The sequence below is a fragment of the Bison bison genome, unplaced genomic scaffold, assembly GCF_000754665.1.
Source record: "Bison bison bison isolate TAMUID 2011002044 unplaced genomic scaffold, Bison_UMD1.0 scf7180017864279, whole genome shotgun sequence".
In the NCBI taxonomy this organism is placed as follows: Eukaryota; Metazoa; Chordata; class Mammalia; order Artiodactyla; family Bovidae; genus Bison; species Bison bison.
The window spans coordinates 4,406,788-4,430,245 of NW_011494851.1; the positions used below are offsets into that span (position 1 = coordinate 4,406,788).

Here is a 23,458-nt window from a genome sequence, read left to right on the forward strand (position 1 = left end):
ATTTCACACCAGTCAGAATGGCTGCGACCCAAAAGTCTACAAATAATAAATGCTGGAGAGGGTGTGGAGAAAAGGGAACCCTCTTACACTGTTGGTGGGAATGCAAACTAGTACAGCCACTATGGAGAACAGTGTGGAGATTCCTTAAAAAACTGGAAATAGAACTGCCTTATGATCCATCAACCCCACTGCTGGGCATACACACTGAGGAAACCAGAAGGGAAAGAGACACGTGTACCCCAATGTTCATCGCAGCACTGTTTATAATAGCCAGGACATGGAAGCAACCTAGATGTCCATCAGCAGATGAATGGATAAGAAAGCAGTGGTACATATACACAATGGAGTATTACTCAGCCATTAAAAAGAATACATTTGAATCAGTTCTAATGAGGTGGATGAAACTGGAGCCTATTATACAGAGTGAAGTAAGCCAGAAGGAAAAACATAAATACAGTATACTAACGCATATATATGGAATTTAGAAAGATGGTAACAATAACCCGGTGTACGAGACAGCAAAAGAGACACTGATGTATAGAACAGTCTTATGGACTCTGTGGGAGAGGGAGAGGGTGGGAAGATTTGGGAGAATGGCAATGAAACATGTAAAATATCATGTAGGAAACGAGTTGCCAGTCCAGTTTCGATGCACGATGCTGGATGCTTGGGGCTGGTGCACTGGGACGGCCCAGAGGGATGGTATGGGGAGGGAGGAGGGAGGAGGGTTCGGGATGGGGAACACATGTATACCTGTGGCAGATTAATTTTGACATTTGGCAAAACTAATACAATTATGTAAAGTTTAAAAATAAAATAAAATTAGGAAAAAAAAATTTACAAGAAAAAAAAAAAAAAAAAGAATGACGTGAGTTCACCTTCTCTCACAAAAACACCAAAATCACAACTAACTGCTGAATAGGCATCCACAAAAAGAGTAGAACCTATCAGAAAAAATATTCTACATGCAAAGACAAAGAAAGCATATCATGAGATGCTAGAAGGAGCACAATTACTAATAATCAAACCCAATACTGGCTCGGTGGGCCTCTCACAAACTGAAAAATAAATACATTGCAGAAGTTCTCCAATAGGAGTGAAAGTTTTGAGTCCCACATTAGGCTCTGGGGTTCTGGCCTTGAGAGGGGGAGGCCACAGAGCATTTGTCTTTGAAGGTAAGCAGGGCTTGAGTGCAGGGTCTCTGCAGGACTTGAGGAAATACAGACTCTACTCTGGGACAGTTCACACAAATTTTCATATGCACTGGGACCCAGAGCAAAGCAGTGACTCCATAGGAGCCCATAGATCTACCTGCAAGTCTTACAGAGTCTCTTGGGGAGCCAAGGATCAGGTGTGGCCCACTGGCAGGGCAAGGACTTTGATGATGGAGGCCCTAAGGAATATTCCTTGGTGTGTGCTCCAGGGGTGGCCATTTTTGTATGGAGACCTGGCCCCACCCAACAGCCTGTAGAGTCCAGTGCTGGAATACTTCAGACCAAACAACCAACAGGGTGGGATCACAGCCCCATCCATCAATAGATGGGCTTCCTAAAGCTTTCCAGAGCCCACAGCCACATCTAAAGATTGACAGTAACACGATGATGGTGGGGGACTTTTATACCCCACTTACATCAGTGGACAGAGCATCCAGGCTGAAAATCAATAAGGAAGCACAGGTCTTAAATGATGCATTAGGACAAATGGACTTAAATGATGTTTATAGAGCATTCTGTCTGAAAACAGCAGAATACACATGCTTCTCAGGTGCACATGGACCATTTTCCAGGATAAATCACATGCTGGGTCACAAGGCAAGCTTTGGTAAATTTAAGAAGATTGAAATCACATCAAATATCATTTCCAACCACAACAGTATGAGATTAGAAATAGATCATGGCAACCCACTCCAGTATTCTTGCCTGGAGAATCCCATGGACAGAGGAGCCTGGTGGGCTATGGTTCATAGTGTTGCAAAGAGTCAGACATGACTGAAGTGACTTAGCATACACATAAGAAAAAAACTAAATATTACAAACACATGGAGGCTAAACAATATGTTCCTAAACATATTGGGGAAGTTCAATACAATATTACCTCAGGAAATAAGAATCTCAAACAACCTAACTCTACACCAAGGCAACTGGAGAAAGAAGAATAAGCAAAACCCAAAGTCAGTAGAAGGAAAGAAATCATAAAAATCATAGTAGAAATAAATAGAGAAGAAGAAAACAGAAAAGATCAATGAAACTAAAAGCTTGCCCTTTGAAAAGACAGAAGTAACTGATTAACCTTTAGCCAGACTTTTCAAGACAAAAAAGGAGAGGGTTTAAATCAATAAAACTAGAAATATAAAAGAAGTTACACAGACACAGAAATACAAAGGATCATAAAGAGACTACTACAAGCAACTATATGCCAATAAAATGGACAACCTAGAAGAAATGGACAAATATTGAGAAAGGTACAGCTTTATAAGACTAAACCAGAAAGAAAAAGAAAATATGAACAGACTAATCACAAGTACTGAAATTGAAACTATGATTAAAAAACTCCCAACAAACAAAGTCCAGGACCAGATGACTTCATTGTTGAATTTTATCAAATGTTTAGAGAAGATTTAACACTTATTCTTCTGAAACTATTCCAAAATTTGCAGAGGAATGAATACTCTCAAACTCATTCTTTGAGACTAGCATCATCCTGATACCAGAACCAAAGATAAATTAAAAAAAAAAATTACAGACTATCATCACTGATGAATATAGATACAGAAATCCTCAACAAAATGCTAGCAAATTGAATCTAAGAATATATTAAAAGGATCATACACCATTATTTCATGCAGCCATGAAATTAAAAGATGTTTGTTCCTTGGAAGAAAAGCTATGACCAACCTAGATAGCATATTAAAAAAAAAAACAAAAAACAAAGAACCTCTCCAGATAGTGGGCATAGAGGGAACTTAACATAATAAAGACCATGTACAGGAGGAGGCTTTCTCTCTGGTGATTCAGATAGTAAAGAGTCAGCCTGAAATGCAGAAAACCAGGATTCGATCCCTGGGTCAGGAAGATCCCCTGGAGAAGGGAATGGCAACCCACTTTAGCATTCTTGTCTGGAGAATGCCATGAACAGAGGAGCCTGGTAGGCTACAATTCATGGGGTCACATAGAGTTGGACACGACTGAGCAACTAACACTTTCATAGGACGTGGGGCCTTTAGGAGGTGATTAGGTCATGAGTTGGATTAGTGCCTTTTAGAAGATATCCCAGAGACCTCTAGCCTCCCTGCTCTCCACCATGTAAGGATATACCAAGAAGTCTGAAGTCTGCAATCTGCAAGATAGTCCTTTCCAGTACCTGAGCATGTTAGTGTCCGGACTTCAGTCTTCTCACAGCCTCCATTACTGTGAGAAATAAATTTCTGTTGTTTGTAAGCCACTCAAACTATGGTGCTTTTTAATAGCAGTGCAAACTGACTAAAACAAGGAATTTATAACACAAAGAATAAAGTAAGAACATGAGCTATACACAAAACAAAAACTGTACTTTTGTAAGAACTATTACAAACAAAAGAATATATGTGAAATATATTATGGTTGCCTGCAGGGGGAGGTGAATGAGAATAAAGGAGAAGAAATAAATAGTAGCAACTGGAGAAGGAGGGCTTCCTAATACAGGAGACGTGAGTTCAACCTTGAGGTCGGGAAGATCACCTGGGAAGGAAATGCTTGCCTGGAAAATCCCATGGACAGAGGAACCTGGAGGGCCACAGTCCATGGGGCTGCAGAGTCAGACTTGACTGAACACACACGCAAACAACAAAAAAAAACAACAACTAGATAAGGGACTTGCATGCTCTCATGATGGTAATGTGTTATCATCTAACATTTGTATCTGAAGTTCTTTCACATCTACAAATGTATGCTTTACTGAAGCTTCAAAGTCCACTTTCTAACACTTATAGATGAACCTCTATAAGTGCATTTCTTTCACTTTCTTTGAAAAGATCTACTGCATTCCTCTCCATTTACTTCAGTAGAAACAATGTCAGCCTAAAGCAACACCAACAATGTTGGCTGTAAAACATAAATTTAAAATTTTCCTGATAAATTATAAATATTTCTCAATGTTCAAAGAAATTATGCATGTTTTTAACTAAGATTAATTAATTATTAGTACTTTCACATTGAGGAGGTTTTGTGGAGTCACTCAGGGTCAGAAGAAGAAAAGGGGTACTGGGGTAATATAACCAAGTTTTTTCTGGCATTCCTCAGGAAATGATTGCTAAAGCTAATTTTTAAGGTACTCTGAATATAGAAGAATGGAGGGTATATATCAGTCTATAAATGTAATTATTGATTTGGGGAAATGAGACTGCAAGATAGAACATATGTGAATAACTTAATGAGAATTGAAAATATAACTTACAAACTGCATCAGTAATATTACTGTAAATATGTTGCAACTGGGTATCCACATGGACAAAGATCAAATAGTGATATAAAAAAATGAAATTGGTTTGAGAAAGAAAGGAAATGTCTTGAATAAAAAAAGATTCTTTGACTAAAACAAACCAACACACGTGACATTTCCACTCTTTTAAAATAACTCTATGCTCTGTGGCTCCTTGTCAAGGAAGTTAACTTGACCTTAGTTTTTGAGTAAGGGTTCACACACATCATGAGCAGAGCTATTATGTGAATGAGGTTACTTTTGGGGGATGTAAAGGCTATCCTGTATTTCAATTTTAACAAAGTTGTTGGCATTACATTTCAGTATTTCACAATATGTCTATGATTTCTATCTTAATTAGCATGTTTATGAGATAAAATGAACATTTATAATCCTCTTTCCTTTTTTCATTCTTAAAAAATAGTTTAAATCTTTAAATGTGGTCTAAAAAAAGCATGTGGTTTTACATATAACCACTTCTGGTATGATTGAGCTTTTCATTTGGGTAATATTGTGGTAGAATGGAGGAGTGATGGAATGGGATACCTTGGCTTCTGTTCTCTCACTTTTAAGTGAGGTGGTTGAGTTCTATAAAGAGTGATTTATCAGAATCACGAATTTGCCAGATTGTAGATCCCCTTAGTCCCCTATCCCCACCCATCCATCCTATCAGACACCGACTCAGAGGGTCTGGAGTGGGGCCTTGGAATCTACAAGACGATAATGCTGCAAGTGGTCTTAAAATCATGTTTTAAGAAATAGTAGGGGAAACAGCTAACAAAAATTCCTTCCACCTGCATTATTTTGTGATAGAATTTTATCTGACTTACCAGGTTTTCACTAATCTCCCGTAATTCCATAAACCGATATGGGCTGTTTTGTCTAGAATTACCGTTGCCTCGTAGATCTGAAATTTTAAAAGTGGCATGATAATACTCCGTTTTCTGGTCTGTGATGAAAAGAAAAGTCATGAAATGAAGAGGTTTTGAGGAAAGATTTTGGGATCTAAGGCTCAACTATGATAGGGCCAATATGAAGTCTTGAATATATATCTGAGATTTTTTTTTTTTTCAGCAGCTTTTAGTCCAGACTTTCTTTTCTTTTTTTTTTTTTGGACTGGTTTTATTTATTTATTTTTTTAATTTAAATTTATTTATTTTAATTGGAGGCCAATTACTTTACAATATTGTATTGGTTTTGCCATACATCATACTTTAGTTTAATAGTAAATACAATAAAAATAATGATTAATGCTCTATGTTAATAATAGTTGTTGTTGTTCAATCACCAAATCTAAGATTGGCATCACCTTCATTTTACAGATGAAGAAAGTGAGGCATGAGACATTGAATATCTTGCTCTGAGCTATACAACTAGTGAGTGGCTATCCAAGTTTAAACCCAGACAAGTGTAGCTCTAGAGGTGGCATATTTAATTACTATATTGCTTCTTGCTGAGGTGAAATGTATACCACCTTATACCCTACTGAAAGGAGAGGTAAATAAGTATTTTTGTAACTTTTGATTTGTAGTGGAAGAACCAGGGACACTAAGAAAGATGTGAAAAGAAAGGCAAGGAAAAGATTGTCTGAGCCTGGAGGTGAGAACAGTGTGTAATAGGAATGAATCAATCAGATTTCTGCTTGTCTCTCAGGAAACGTAAGAAAACAGAGCAGTGAAGACTCCTGAGGAATGTGATAATCTTAGGAGTATGGTACTAGTGGGCAAGAAATCTACAGAGTTAAAGATAGAGAATGGAGCAACCACAGAACTACCTCTCTCCTTAGGAAGCCATGGATCTAGTTAAGAAAGGGAACCTCAGGATGGTCTGTCTCAGAGGGACATCTCTGGACTCAGTAGCAATTTTATTGGCCCCTCCAATAGCTAATCTATATGGTCCATATTATAATTGAACATTATACTCATAGTAAAGGGGCTTCTATGTGTTAAATAAACTGACCTGAGAATCTTTTGCCATTGGTGTAAACTATAGATATTATATGGGGCCCAGAACTATGTTTTTAGAAGCCCTGTAAAGTGCCTAAAAGAATCTTCACTGTTCCACCACGTCTGGGGAAGATGACAACAGATAAGTCCATTCCAGTAAAAACTAGTTGTTTTTATCACATACATCTGTGTGAGATTGACATTGTGGGCATTTATCCAAAATGTTTTGCATTCTGCAGAGTAATGAAATATAAAGAGAATTCTGAAATGAATTTTTGTGGAATTATAAATATATCAGGTAATAGAAAAATAATCCCTGAATATTCTTTTTGAAAGAGTAAATTTTTTTCTGTAAAAATAAGTAATCATATTACATCATACTTGTAGTTTATTAGTTGCTTCAAAATTCATTATCTCATTGGACATGTATTTTTTTTCCTCTAGAAATGCTAATAGAAAATGCTGAGTAAAAAAGCCAATTTTAATCAATAATTCATCAAAAATTTTCACTTGCATATACACGAATGATTAGAGTTTATTATGATTATTGGTAAATTTTAAACAATTAATATTTTGATCTTTTGTGTAGACTCTCAAAAGAATACTAGATTGTGACCTCCAAGGAGGTGAGAAATTTATCTACTTTGCTTAATGCTATTTCTTGGTGCCCTGAAAAATACTTGGACATACTAGACAATAGGTGATGAAATGATTGAATAAATTAAACAATTCAAAATGTGGACATTTACTAGGGAAAGTACATTATTTTTGGATAGAATTAAATTTACATATGTAAAAACAAAGCTTTACAGAAAAAATGAATCAAACTGAGCGAAATCCATAATTTTACCTACCAGAGACAAGGAAGTGAACCAGAAGACCGATAGCCACAGCCACCACTGTCAGTAACAATACAATGAGAAGGGCAATCATCCATGGTTTCAAACCTCTGCTTCCAGTATCAAATACTGCCACTCTGCAAAAAGGAAAACTCACCAGTTACTCTCATGTTGCAATGGTTACAGGCTTTCTGGTTGTCCTTGGATAAGCATATATTGCTTTAGCCTACCTGACCTGCCTCTTGAGAAATTTGTATGCAGGTCAGGAAGCAACAGTTAGAACAAGACATGGAACAACAGATTGGTTCCACATAGGAAAAGGAGTACGTCAAGGCTGTATATTGTCACCCTGCTTATTTAACTTATATGCAGAGTACATCATGAGAAACACTGGGCTGGAAAAAGCACAAGCTGGAATCAAGATTGCTGGGAGAAATATCAATAACCTCAGATATGCAGATGACACCATCCTTATGGCAGAAAGTGAAGAGGAACTAAAAGCCTCTTGATGAAGGTGAAAGAGGAGAGTGAAAAAGTTGGCTTAAAACTCAGCATTCAGAAAACGAAGATCATGGCATCTGGTCCCATCACTTCATGGGAAATAGATGGGGAAACAGTGGAAACAGTGTCAGACTTAATTTTGGGGGGGTTCCAAAATCACTGCAGATGGTGACTGCAGCCATGAAATTAAAAGACACTTACTCCTTGTAAGAAAAGTTATGACCAACCTAGATAGCATATTGAAAAGCAGAGACATGACTTTGCCAACAAAGGTCTCTCTAGTCAAGGGTATGGTTTTTCCAGTGGTCACGTATGGATGTGAGAGTTGGACTGTGAAGAAAGCTAAGTGCCAAAGAATTGATGCTTTTGAACTGTGGTGTTGGAGAAGACTCTTGAGAGTCCCTTGGACTGCAAGGAGATCCAACCAGTCCATTCTGAAGGAGATCAGCCCTGGGATTCCTTTGGAGGGAATGATGCTGAAGCTGTAACTCCAATACTTTGGCCACCTCATGCGAAGAGTTGACTCATTGGAAAAGACTCGGATGCTGGGAGGGATTGGGGGCAGGAGGAGAAGGGGATGACAGAGGATGAGATGGCTGGATGGCATCATTGACTCGATGGACGTGAGTCTGGGTGAACTCCGGGAGTTGGTGATGAACAGGGAGGTCTGGCGTGCTGTGATTCATGAGGTTGCAAAGAGTTGGACATGACTGAGCGACTGAACTGACTGACCGCAGCAAGAAGACAGTTGTCTTGAATTTATGTCAAGGTTGGTGTTTCCCAGGTTGTAATAGTGGTAAAGAATCTGTCTGCTAATGCAGGAGATGTAAGAGAGGTGGGTTTGATTCCTGGGTCAGAAAGATACCCTAGAGCAGGAAATGGCAACCCACTCCAGTATTCTTGCCTGGAAAATTCCATGGACAGAGGAGCCTGGTGGGCTACAGTCCATAGGGCCATAAAGAGTTGGACACGACTGAGTGACTGAGCACTTTTCAAGGTCACATTGACATTAAGGGAGGTATTAAGAAGATCAGGATCTGAGAATCCATGCTAGTGCTCCTAGCTTCTATTTCTAGGGGCACTGGATGGATTGCTGTGGTGGCCAGTCTTAGCATGTGGTACAAACTAGTACCTGTGCTTGAGAAAGAACTATTCCTTCTTTCTCCAATAGTCTTTTTAAAAATCTCTTTATCTATCTATAGTTTTAAAGTTTACAAAGTGATTTCAAATCTATTGTTTTATCTTTTTTATCCTTCATGTTTAACTATTATAAGAATTTTCATATACAGAAATTTAGAAAAAATATTATACTAGAACATCCTTATATTCATCACATCATTTTATCAGTTGTTAACATCTTGCTATAATGGCTTTACTCATTTTTTTCTTCTGTATTTTAATGTAAAATAGGAAACCATGATTTTTTACCAAATCCATCATCAGGTTTCCTTTTTTGTCCCTATTATATTTAGAAATGTTTTGTACAAATCAAGGACCTCATAGTAGCATGGTTGTTATGTCCTTTAAGTCTTTTTTAATATTTGAGTATTGATCAGTTTTTAATTTTTAATGACATTGACTTGTTGAAGAGATCAAGCCAATTTTCCTTTAGAATGACCAGCTTCTGAACTTGTATGAATGTTTTCGTGTGATCTCTGATCTCATTTAATTTGTCATTTCTTATGAATTTAAATTTAGATCTAAAATACTTGATTAGATTTAAATTCATTTGGCAAAATATTTCAAAAGTGATACTGTGTATTTTATATTGCATCACCTCTGGATTAGAGGAAATTACCACAGTTTAGGAGGAAAAAAGTAAACCTTTGCTATTCCTCTAGATATGCTCAAGAATAGTGCTAATCACATTGTATTAACTTTATTTTCATGTATATTAACCTATACTTACCTGTGAACTCCTAAATGTATTGGGCTTCCTTGGTGGCTCGGATGGTAAAGAATCTGCCTGCCTGCGATCCAAAAGTCTACAAGCATTAAATGCTGGAAAGGGTGTGGAGAAAAGGGAACCCTCTTACACTGTTGGTGGGAATGCAAACTAGTATAGCCACTATGGAGAATAGTGTGGAGATTCCTTAAAAAACTGGAAATAGAACTGCCTTATGATCCAGCAATCCCACTGCTGGGCATACACACTGAGGAAACCAGAAGGGAAAGAGACACGTGCACCCCAGTGTTCATCTCAGCACTGTTTATAATAGCCAGGACATGGAAGCAACCTAGATGTCCATCAGCAGATGAATGGATAAGAAAGCTGTGGTACATATACACAATGGAGTATTACTCAGCCATTAAAAAGAATACATTTGAATCAGTTCTAATGAGGTGGATGAAACTGGAGCCTATTATACAGAGTGAACTAAGCCAGAAAGAAAAATACCAATACAGTACACTAATGCATATATATGGAATTTAGAAAGATGGTAACAATAACCCGGTGTACGAGACAGCAAAAGAGACACTGATGTATAGAACAGTCTTTTGGACTCTGTGGGAGAGGGAGAGGGTGGGATGATTTGGGAGAATGGCATTGAAACATGTATAATATCACATATGAAATGAGTCACCAGTCCAGGTTCGATGCACGATACTGGATGCTTGGGGCTGGTGCACTGGGACGACCCAGAGGGATGGTAGGGGAAGGGAGGAGAGAGGAGGGTTCAGGATGGGAAACACGTGTATACCTGTGGCAGATTCATGTTGATATATGGCAAAACCAATACAATATTGTAAAGTTAAAAAATAAAATAAAATATATTAAAAAAAAAAAAAAAAGAATTTGCCTGCAATGCAGGAAACCCAGGTTTGATCCCTGGGTGGGGAAGATCTCCTGGAGAAGGGAATGACTATCCACTCCAATATTCTTGCCTGGGGAATTCCATGGACAGAGGAGTCTGGTGGGCTACAGTCAGTGGGGTTGCAGAGTCAGATACACTTTCTGTGTGTTAGTTGCAGAGTAGCTAACACTTTCCTCAATGAGTTAAACTAGTCTTATTCATTTTTTTTTATTATTAAGATCTAATAACATATCTAGTACAAAGTGAAAATTTTATAAATCCATGAGAATCAGGCAGGTATTACATCAGCCTTACATATGAATTAAGTGAGGCTGAGAGAGAGGATATGGTATTTGTTAGAGTCAAGAGTCTTGAAAGGACATGTAACTCATTTTCTAGTGTTCCTTCTCTGCCATTTGCCATTGTAGTCAATTTATCCCTTTCATTAGAATTTATCTTTTGTGTGTGTGTGTACTGATAACCTAAATTCTTTGGGGGCAGAAGCTATTTTTCATGTTTTACAAAATGTAGTGCATTGATTTACTCTAAGTAGTAGATGTTGTTTAATCACTAAGCCATATCCAACTCTTTGCAACCCCATGGACTGTGTCCAGCCAGCTCCTCTGTCCTTGGGATTTTCCAGGCAAGAATACTGGAGTGGGTTGCCATTTCCTTCTTCAGGGGATCTTCCCAACCTAGCGATCAAACTCGAGTCTCCAGCATTGCAAGCAGACTCTTTACCATTGAGCCACCAAGGAAGGCCACTCTAATAGACTTTTAAACAAATATTAATTTATTTACAGGAAGTCTTTTAAAATATTTTCATATATAAATGCCAGCTTTATACAAACTATTTGGATCTAAATAGTTAAGTTGATAGTTTGGGCATAAAAATTACATTTAGCCAATAAACTTAGTAGAATTTGAGAGACCTGAATTCTGTTGGTTATGGAAAATACTGACAATGCACATTTGACTGATTAAAAAGAATCTAGACAATTCTCTGTGGAAAGCTCTTTCCACAAGAGCTAAGATGCCAGAACATAAAAGCAACAGATAGAAGCTTCATGAGATATTAAATTACTTAGCCTCTTAATTGACTTAAAATCTAAATTCAGAAATGAAGGATAAAATCTAAATTCAGAAATGAAGGATGAACTTATAGACTATTTAGTACAATGCAGCACATTTTCCAGTTAAGGAAGCTGAGGCCTACAGATGATTAAGTGACTTCTTCAATATAGAAGAACTAGCAATCATCTCAAACTCATGTCTTCTAACTTCAGGTACACTATTTTTTTCTCAGTGCCAGAGTAACAACCCCCCCCCCCCCCATGCTGATTACATTTAATGCTTAACTAGATTATTATTATATATGTAATCATATCAGACTTCCCCAGTGGATCAGATGGTAAAGAATCTGCCTGCAATGCAGGAGACCCAGGTTTGATCCCCGAATGGGGAAGATCCCCTGGAGAAGGTCACAAAGAGTCAGTTCATTCTTCATTTATGATCATATATGATCATTTATTTTCCTAGAGAATCTTATCAGTGTATCTTCATTCAAGACTAAAAATAGGCCAAAGAGAAAGGCTAGATCTCAAGGAGATTCACAAACTTTCAAGTTTATCTTCCCATCATGACATAGTTCCTCTGAGTAGTACAAATGGAGAAAGTAGACACAGCAAGATCGCATCCCTGCCATCAAGAGTTATGCAGACTCACACTATTACAGACTATGAGACAGTAGGCAGGAAAATGTTCAACACTCATTGACATGCTTCTTCAAGTGCCCTGGCAGTCACGTCCACAAATCCCGTACAAGGAGCTGTGAACACTGAGGGGCAAATGGTAGCCAACAGACAGGGGTGATACATTATCATCTAGAGCATGTCTCCTTTTTCAGAAAACCTTTGGGCTATGTATTGGGTGCACAATGCCAAACTGCAAAAGTTGCAGGATTCATAGGTTAAAGCCATAGCTACTTAATCCTATATGAATAAACTTCAACTCAATATCGACTTTGATGACTATGAACAAGAAATGCATGAAAGCAAATATACATCATCAACCACCCATTATGAAGAGGTTCTGCTAGTGGTTTGCATGATATCATTTCAGATTTGAAAAGAAATATATTTCATAAAGCCTTTTGGAATCTAGCCTGTTTGTAAGTAGAGATGCTTAAGCATGTTTTTTTACCTGCACCCATTAAACAAACACTGGTGTATTAATTTTCTGTTGCTGTAACAATTACCGTAAAGTTAGCAACTTAAAACAACAGTCACTTATTCACTCACAGTTCAGTACATGGCATGGCTGAGTTCTCTGCTCAGGATCTCATGAAGGTGAAATCAAGCTGTTGTTTGGTACTGCAGTCTCATCTAACATTTGTGACCCTCCTCCAAGCTCACTTAGGTTTTAGGCAGAGCTCAGTTCCTTGACACTGAACCAGGATTCCTATTCCCTTGCTGACTGTATAGTCAGAGGCCTCTCTTGGCTCCTAGAGGTTACCCACGTTTTTGTCATGTAGCCCGCTCCATCTTCAAAGCCAGCTATGGGGAATCTTCCTCCCATCAAATCTCTCACATTCTGAATCTTTCTCTAGGTAGAGTCTTGTTCTTTTCAAAGGTGTCATCTGATTAGGTTAGGTTTACTAATTGTCATCTCTCCATTTAAAAGTCAACTGATTGGGAATTCCCTGGTGGTCCAGTGGTTAAGAATTCACCTTGCAATGCAAGGAATGTGGGTGCAATCCCTGGCTGGAAGACTAAGATCCCACATACCACAAAGCAACTAGGACTGTGTGTCTCAACTACTGAACTGGTGTGCTCTGGAGCACACATGCGACAACCAGAGAGTCCATCCACTGCAAAGGAAAAATCCTGAATGACGCTATGAAAATCCTGCATGCCACAACCACCTAAGACCAGATGCAGTCAAATAAATATTACCAAAAAAAAGTGATTTAAGATTTTCCTTATATCTACAAAATCCTCTCACAACAGCACCTAGGTTAGTGTTTAAATGTGAAAGAATGCATACACAGACATATGGGAATCTTGGAGGATCTTAGAATTTTTTTTGCAATGGAAAATGTAACTTTCATAAAAAGGGGCAGAAATCTGTAGCCTTAGTGAGATATAAAATATTCTGTAATTTTTGTGGAGTTGGGAGAAGACTATTAAAAGGGAATTCTATTTTAATGATACAATTATAAGACTATTTTATTCAAGTAACAACTTGGGAGAATACAAAGTGAACTCTAATAAAGTAGGAAAAGAGCTGAAAGTAATCCCTAGTCATGACCTAATTAGCACGTTGCATTCCTTTAAAGAAAGCACAAGTACAGAAGACATTTATTTAGACTAATGTAACCTATAATCTGTATGAAATCCAGTTTATCCATTACCTTCATTAAGTTTGATTATTCATTGTTTAAAAGAGTTTATTTATGGTATGATTTTTCCAAAGATGTTATCAATAAAAACATGGTGATAATATGAATAATTTTGTAACTTTGCTTTCTGCAAATCTGAAGACTGAAGAATATACACCTTGAAGAATATACAAAGCAGAGTGAATTGTTAATGATCAGAGTTGGGATGTTCATTTTCTCAGTAACCAAACTCTAAGCTGATGACTTTTAAATATGTGAGTTCAAAGTTGACTTGAGTTAGCAAAAGACATCATGGATCCCCTCCTCCATTAAGATCCTCCTCAAGGAAATGGCAACCCACTCCAGTATTCTTGCCTGGAAAATCCCATGGATGGTGGAACCTGGTAGGCTACAGTCCATGGGGTCGCAAAGAGTCGGACACAACTGAGCAACTTCACTTTCACTTTTCCCTTCCTAAAAAGACCTCCCCTGAAGGCAGTCACTTTGGTTTACTCCATAGTCAACTACATGCCCTTTGTCATTTTATCTACAAGCTCTAAATCTTTACTTTTTAGCATTAGTTTTCTGATTTCTTGTAGTTGCATGTTATCATTATAAAAGTCTAGATACATGTGATCATTATACAAGTGCCAATTTACAGGCAGGTAATATTCCCATGGACAGAGGGGCCTGGTGGGCTGCTGTCCATAGGGTCGCACAGAGTCGGACACGACTGAAGCGACTTAGCATGCATGCATGCATTGGAGAAGGAAATGGCAACCCACTCCAGTGTTCTTGCCTGGAGAATCCCATAGACAGAAGAGCCTGGTGGGCTGCTCTCTATGGAGTCGCACAGAGTCGGGCACGACTGAAGCGACTTAGCAGCAGCAGCAGCAGCAGCAGCAGCAATATTCCCATAAATCTTCATAGAGACAATTTTCTGAGGTTTAAGATACACTAAATGATTTGAAAAGGTTTATTATTGCTAACCTTTTGATTATTGGTTAGCTTCCCAGGCCAAACTATAGTCTACTTAACTCATAACATAATTGTCAAAGGTGCTAAATGCATTGAATTCCTGGGAGCCAATTAGTATAGAAAACTTTGCTCTTCTTTTCCTAGCCTGGCACCCATCCCTGGAGGAACATTCTTATAAACCAAAGTGCCAAACTCTCCTTCCATCAATAAAAATCATCATTCCCTTTGAGCAGCTGAACTCAGTCATTTGTTACAGAAAAGCAACTCTTCATGGTGACTGAATAGGCCCTGATATGTGAGTATCTGTCTGGTACTCTGTGACTATTTTAGAATGACACTTAGTACTAAAGGTGATAAGATCAAGCACTACTATTTGGCAACTGCTGTCTTCATAGAAAGTGTTGATTTTATCCTCCAAATGCTCTTGTTAGTAGAATTATTTATCTTCATTTTATAGGTGAACGGTTTGCTCAACTCATGCAGCCAGTTGCAGAGATAGTACCTACCTCTGGCCCAACTTTTTGGGGAGGAGTCTGACAAGAATGTTTGGAGGATAAAATCAACACTTTCTATGAAGTGTTGTGAAGTTTTTATAAAGTGAAGGCAGAGGGTGTTTTACTGGTCAGAGGAACGACCCATCTCCTTTGTGGTCAAGCCTTGAATTTGTTTTTGCTTGCACATCTTCTTCCTTTCTACTGACTTTAAATGCTTGTGAACTCTCAGAGTATAGTGGGTATAGAACTCTCAAACTATACTATAGTATAATATTGGCTTTTCTTTCTCTAGACAGTAGCAGAGGTCATCTAGAGGGGAGGAAGAGGAATGAAAGAAGGCTGTAAAAGCAGGTATGTATGAGGAGAATTAATAATCACATTTGGGCTTATCTGGGCTCAGATGCTGAAGAATCTGTCTGTAATGCTTGAGACCTGGATTTGATCCCTGAGTCAGAAAGATCCTCTGGAGAAAGGAATGGCTGCACACTCCAGTATTCTTGCCTGACAAATCCCATGGACAGAGGAGCCTGGCAGGCTACAGTCCATGAGGTTGCAAAAGAGTCAGACATGACTTAGAGACTAAACAACAACAACAGATGTATTTACACCAATGTGCTATTCCACGCCTCCAGTACTCTTGCCTGGAAAATCACATGAACGGAGGAGCCTGGGAGGCTGCAGTCCACGGGGTTGCTAAGAGTTGGACATGACTGAGCGACTTCACTTTCACTTTTCACTTTCCTGCATTGAAGAAGGAAATGGCAACCCACTCCAGTGTTCTTGCCTGGAGAATCCCAGGGACGGAGGAGCCTGGTGAGCTGCCGTCTCTGGAGTCGCACAGAGTTGGACACGACTGAAGTGACTTAGCAGCAGCAGCAGCAGCAGCAGCTACTCCATGCAATGCTTCATTGTCAGAAGGTTAACAACAAAAGAAGAAACAAAGAAAACTTCTAATATTCCTTCTGTATTTAATTTTCAGCTATGAATGAAGTGAGGGTTGTGACAAAGAAGGAGGGGCAAAATTGAATAAAACATCACTGTGATTTCAGACCAAAGAAGATTGTCTATAGAAAATAATGAAGAGATTCAAGCTGAACTGAATTCAGGTGACTCAGAAAAAGAAAATAGAACACCAGAAGAGACAAGACCCTACTTCTTCACCTATTTGGGGAAATACCTTCCCCTGGGTCCAAAAAAAAAAAAAAAATGATCGCACTGACCAAAAAGGAACAAAACTGAACATTTGAGTCTGGAAGAAGAAAACGTGAACTAAAGGGGATTAAGAACACCTTTCCTGGAATCGCTATGGATGTAATCATCCTCTTGGAGGGATCCTCCCACCCCTGCCTCTTCCTGGCATAGACAGTTACTCACTGCTTATCATATCTTCCTGCTGGGCTGGATTTGCTCTGAATCCTGGCAGCTCTGTCTTTCCTCTACTATCTACCCAGCCCTAATGAGTCCCTTCTAGATTTCCCTGTCCTGTTTCAGTAAGGGGGATTTCTCTAGCCTTAATCTGAGAAATGACTGGGATTTTTTTTTTTTTAAATGACTGGCATTTAATTCTCTCAACCTTCATATATAAGCAAAACAGGGAGTTTTATTGTGGTAGTTTAGCACAAAGTCTAAATAAATGGCGTTGAATTTAGATTTCAGATTAGAGGTAGAACAGAGTCACATGTTTTCATTAACGCAACATGATTGAACCCACATGTACTGGCTCCACATTGTTCAAATCCCAACTCTTCTACTCATTAGCCTGTGATGTAGGGCTAGTTACTTTTTCCTCTATAAAATAGAGATAATAATACTGCTTGATCAAAGAATTGTTGTGATAATTAAATGAGCTAATACAATGTAGTGCATATGCAGCACCTAGCAAGCACTATGAATTTGCTAAAATCTAACAAGACAGTAAAATTTAATTGATAATTTATACAAATTTAGTGATCAGTAAGTAACATGGAAATTTTAGCCTGTATTTTGACTTTAACTCTGAAGATACAGTTTTTGAGTATATTAGAGAAAGTGAAGTGAAGTCTCTCAGTTGTGTCCGACTCTTTGTAACCCCCATGGACTGTAGCCCACCAGGCTCCTCAGTCCATGGAATTTTCCAGGCAAGAGTACTGGAGTGGGTTGCTATTTCCTTCTCCAGGGGATCTTCCCAACCCAGGGATCAAACCTGGGTCTCCCGCACTGAAGACAGGCTCTTTACCCTCTGAGCCACTAAGGAAGCCCAATATTAGAGAAAGAACTTGGCAAATTAACAAGCTGATTAAAATGAGTGTTCAAAATTAAATTAAAGTGTAAAACATGAATGCTTGCAAAGACTTTTCCAGGACTTTTTCTCTAAATGAGGATAATGACAAGGAGAAATCTAATTTTTGCATTTATGAAGTGATAGGAAGAGAGAAAGTCGCTCAGTCATGTCCAATCTTTGGGGTCCCATGGACTATACAGTCCATGGAATTTTCCAGGCCAGAATACTGGAGTGGGTAGCCTTTCCCTTTTCAGGGGATCTTCCCAATCCAGGGATCTAACATAGATCTCCTACACTGCATGCGGATTCTTTACCAGCTGAGCTACAAGGGAAGCCCAAGAATACTGGAGTGGGTAGCCTACCCTTCTCCAGCAGATCTTCCCAATCCAGGAACTGAACCGGGGTCTCCTTCATTTCAGGTGGATTCTTTATCAACTGAGCTGTGAGGGAAGCCCAGGAAGAGAGAGATGCCAGTTGTCTGGGTAAAGGACAGAAATCTCAGATGAAGAAGTCATTTGATATTTTATCTTTTATAAGAGAAATAATTGAGATTTTAAGTGACTGCATCACCCAACTAATAAATTTATAGGAAAGAGTAGGGGTAAGGATATCGCTAAAAGCAAATGCAAGTGGATATTCATTGCAAAGTTGGAACACTAAGGACTATCTCTGAAAGGTCAAGAAGAAGGTCACAAAACCCCCAGAAAAAAGTCCAAGATTTAACAGACAGAAACAGCGATGATATGAATCAAGTATGCTTTGACACAGTCTCCACATTGAGTTTCTTGTTAGTAGAGAAGTAAGGATGGTCAGCACGACTCTACAGCGTATTGTAGAATTTGTGTAGGTGAGACATAGGGCGTCATAGTAATTATTAAGCATTTGCTTTGCCTCAATCTTTAAGCCTGACTGGCCAACTCCTGCAATTCCTCCAAATCCTGGATTAATGTTCCTTGAGTTTATCTTAAAGAAACCATAAAAATTCAGTGTTTCTCACTGTTCCCTTTGTCATGGAGGTTCTAAATAATAGCACAGATTCCCCATATTACTCTTATAATTTACTTCCCTTAAGCTGAAAACATTCCTCTAAACACGTATGCATTAAAAAAGAGGATTTTTGGTGTTTATAATCATGAAACTTGATATTTTTAAAAGAATACTTTGGAAAATGTGAAATAGGAAAGGTTGGAACTACTGCTTTACAATATCATGATTTCTATAGGCATGGAATATACATTTTCAAATTCAAAGAATTTTAATAAGCAAAACACTAATGCTAGACATTTGCATTTGTTTATTCATTAATTTGTTCAACAAATATTTGTGGAGTGCCAATTTTGTGTGAAGCATTGTAGACCCCATCTAAGGATCTCAGAGACCCTCTGACAGCTACTATTTGCTCACTAAAGAACTGATCTAAATGTGTATTTTATTAGTGAGGAAGGAAACCCAGTGAAATTCACTGGGCTTAGCGGCTGATCTTGTGTCAAGCTCTCATCTTTGAAATTCCCCAGGTGGAATCCTTGCCACCTAGAGAGGCTGTAAGAGTCCAGGAAGACCAGACTTAAGGATTTGTGGGTTGCAGTGCTCTGATTCTGGTATCATAGCCCTTAACCTCTGTTTTCCTCAGATTCCTCATTTTAAAATGGTAGTTGATTTCTATTCTGCTGATTTTACAAGGTTGTCCTGACTATTATGAAATATAGTCACATGCATATAAATGAAATAATATATGTAAAAATGTTTTGGAAATGGCATACATATAAGCAATGGTGAAATATTATTTTCATCATGGATGTTTAAAACCACTATTTTAATTTTATCAAAGGTTATGCCAGTAAGCAAACCTTACTATGAATAAAAACTTTGAAATCATTTAGTTTTCTTTTATCTTTAATATTTAATAGGAAAAATTTTAGAGAGTAAACATATTTTCCCCAAACTTAATTCATCTTCTTTCTCTCATCAAGAAGTCCTAACATTTCCAGATAAAGGTAAGTGTCTTGGCAGCTTTTGACCTCCCAATCTGCATTAGTTCCCAGTGTCTGACTATAAGGTGCAAGAAAAAGCAGGTGAAGGTAAAGTGTTACAGAAGATAAGTTTAATCAGATTGCTGAAAGGAGGCTTTTCTTAAATCAGATTAACACCTTCTTCCATCCCCTCCAAAATCAGAAGCAATCAGGACACAACTTAATATACTTTTTCATTAACTTCTTCTAAAATCCCAACTATTGAATTTGGCAACATGAAATAAAGCTAATAATGATTTTAATACAAAAATATTCATTTTAACTATAAAGAATAATTAATCCAGCTGCTATAATAATTTCTGAAATCTTACAACATCCAGTGCAGAGTGAATCCTCTGAGGACACCTCAAGGCAGTCCTCCGGATACACCTAGAATCTAGCCATTGACAGAGAGTAGACAAACAAGCCATTACTAAACAAAACTGAACTTACCGATACATTATCTGTAGGAGGAAGAATATGATCTCAAGGTGTGCACCCACTCAATCTGACCTTCTAATCAACCATATGACATCTCTAGATATATTAGAGGTCTAAGGCTGGAAGAAATAAGGAAACGAATTACAAGCACTTGAAATGAAACTAGTTTGACAAGTCTGAACAGAGAAGCCTCAACCCATAGAACAGCTTGAAGAAAAGAGCCCAGAGAGAGCACAGTCCCACCAAGAAAGCAATATTTCTTTCTTTCTTTTTTTTTTGATATTGACTAATTTTATTAAGGGAGAAGAAACTGGTTACAGGGATTTGCATGAGAAATACCTTAGGAATGCACTAGGATTAAGAGTTTAAAGAAGATTATTGGTAGGTATACAAATATCTTAAAGAAACCTTCACATAAAAAGCTCTCAATAAAAACAATCAGCTATTCTTAAAGCCTAGATTTATAATATGACTCAGGAAATGCTGTTAAATTTTTGTTGAACAAAAAATTGCCTCCTTCCGTATGCTGGGGCTTCCCTGATAGCTCAGTTGGTAAAGAATCCACCTGCAATGTAGGAGACCATGGTTTGATTCCTGGGTCAGAAAGATCCACTGGAGAAGGGATAGACTACCCACTTCAGAATTCTCAGGCTTCCCTTGTGGCTCAGTTGGTAAAGAATTGGCCTGCAATGTGGGAGACCTGGATTCAATCCCTGGGTTGGGAAGATCTCCTGCAGAAAGGAAAGGCTACCCACTCCAGTATTCTGGCCTGGAGAATTCCATGGACTGTATAGTCCTTGGGGTTGCAAAGAGTTGGGCACGACTGAGTGACTTTCACTTCACTTCACTTTCATATGCTGCCAACTTCTCTCTCACTTATAACCTTAGATAAATCCAACTTTTTATGATTCTACACCTGTAACTTATGCAGATATACAAACCTGTAGAAAAACACACAAACTGATAGATCCAATTTTAAATTTCTGTCATCCTAAAGTGGCTCCTAGTGCTGCAGGTAGTCAGTTTATTGTTCATAGCCTTTCCTTTTCTCACACTCCTGAACAGCAATTTTTCACCTCTCTTCTTTACTCAAATCCCTTCACTTCTCACTATTAGCTGATGACTTTGCTTCCTACATGATTATGTTAGGTTGCAGAAGCTGCTGTCACAAATTACAACAAACACAAAAATTTAATCTCTCACAGTTCAGGAGACAGAAGTCTGAAATTAAGGTGTCATCAGAGCTGCACTCCCTCCAAAGGTTAAGGGAGCCCTTCCTTGCCTCCTCTAGTCCTGGTGGCTCCAGGAATTCCTTGGCTTGTATCTAAAAATCTCCAATCTCTGTTTTAGTCTTGACATGGATTTCTTTGTTCTCTTTGTGCTCCCTCCTTTCCTGTCTCTCTTTTTTAATGTGATAAAATATACAGATCACAAAATTTACCATTTTATTTATTTTATTAAAGATTTTTTGATGTGGATGATTTTTAAGTATTGAATGTGTTACAATATTATTTCTGTTTTATATTTTGATTTTTTGGCTCTGGGATGTGTGGGATCTTAACTCCCTGACCAGGGATTGAACCCACATGTTCTGCAACCATCATCATCATCCATCTCTAGAACTTTTTCATTTTTCCAAACTGAAACTTTGTACCCATTATACACTAATTTCTAATTTCCCACTTCCCCTAGACTCTGTCAACCGCTATACTATTTTCTGTCTCTATTAATTTGATGACTCTAAGGACTTTAAAACTACTTCATATTAGTATAATCATATAGTAGGTCTTTTTGTGACTGACTTACTTCACTTAACATCCTCAAGGTCCATCCATATTATAGCGTGTGTCAGGATTTCCTTCCTCTTAAAACTGTAATTATATCCCGTTGTATACATACATATCATATTTTGTTTATTCATCTGTTGATGTACTTGAGTAACGAGTTACTTCCACTTTTTGGTTATTGAGAATAATGATGCTATGGATATGGGTATACACATATCAGTCCTTGTTTTCATTTCTTTTGGATATATACCCAGAAATAGAATCACTGTTCATATGGAAATTCTCTGTTTCATTTTTTGAGGAGCTACTGGTTATGGACTATTTGTGTCTTCTCAAAATTCATATGTAGAAATACTAACCCCCATGTGATGATAAAGGAAGTAGGGCCTTCCACAGGTGATGAGGTCATGAGGGTAGAGTCATCATGAATGAGATTAGAACCCTGATAAAAGAAACTCCAAAGAACTCTGTTTCTTCTTCTGCCATGTCAGATCACAGCAAGAAGATGGCTATCTAAAAACCACGAAGCAAACTTTCAACAGTCATGGATTTGCCAGCACTTTGACCTTGAACATCCCAGCCTCCATACTGTGAGGAACAAATGTTTATTAGTAAGCTACCCACTCCATGCTATTTTTGTTATAGCAGCCAGAAAGAACTAAGACATGTCATACCACCTTCCATAACAGTTATATCATTTTATATTCTACCAATAATGAACATGTATTCTAATTTCTTCATATCTTTGCCAACATTTGCTATTTTATGTTTTTTTTTTTTTTTGTATCCTGATGGATGTGAAGTGGTATCTCACTGTGGTTTTGATCTGAATTTCCCTAATGATAGTGATATTGAGCAACACGTGTGGGTGCTTAGTTGCTCAGTCATGTCCAACTCTTTGTGACCCCATAGACTGCAGCCTGCCAGGCTCCTCTGTCCATGGGGATTCTCCAGGTGAGAATACTGATGTGGATTGCCAGGGGATCTTTCCAACCTAGGGTCTCCTGCATTGCAGGTGGATTCTTTACTGACTGAGTCATCAGGGAAGCCCAAGAAAACTGGAGTGGGTAGCCTATCCCTTCTCCAGATCTTCCTGATCCAGGAATCAAACCAGGGTCTCCTGCATTGCAGGCGGATTCTTTACCAGCTGAGCTACCAGGGAAGCAACACATCATATGCCTATTGCCATTTGTGTATATTTAGAGAAATACTGTTTAAGTTTTTTGCCCAGTTTTGAATTTGGTTGGTTGATTTTTAGTTGCTGAGTCATAGAGTTTCTTTATATATTTCTGGCTGCTGCTGCTGCTGCTGCTGCTAAGTCGCTTCAGTTGTGTCCAACTCTGTGACTCCAGAGACAGCAGCCCACCAGGCTCCCCTGTCCCTGGGATTCTCCAGGCAAGAACACTGGAGTGGGTTGCCATTTCCTTCTCCAATGCATGAAAGTGAAAAGTGAAAGTGAAGTCGCTCAGTCGTGTCTGACTCTTAGCGACCCCATGGACTGCAACCTACCAGTCTCCTCTGTCCATGGGATTTTCCAGGCAAGAGTACTGGAGTGGGGTGCCATTGCCTTCTCT

General features: G+C 38.4%; 1 protein-coding gene across 1 annotated transcript in view; it reads right to left on the reverse strand.

The window, feature by feature from the left end:
* Positions 1–20,192, reverse strand: part of LOC104995179 (transmembrane protease serine 11A-like) — a 69,067-nt gene extending 48,875 nt beyond the window's left edge. Inside the window, exons 1-3 of the mRNA XM_010848907.1 lie at positions 20,110–20,192; positions 7,256–7,377; positions 5,286–5,404 (exon numbers count right to left, since the gene is read on the reverse strand). Coding sequence (XP_010847209.1) covers positions 5,286–5,404; positions 7,256–7,377; positions 20,110–20,117 — 249 coding nt within the window. The 5' untranslated portion in view covers positions 20,118–20,192. The remainder of the gene's footprint in view (positions 1–5,285; positions 5,405–7,255; positions 7,378–20,109) is intronic.
* Between the last annotated feature and the right edge of the window lie 3,266 nt (positions 20,193–23,458).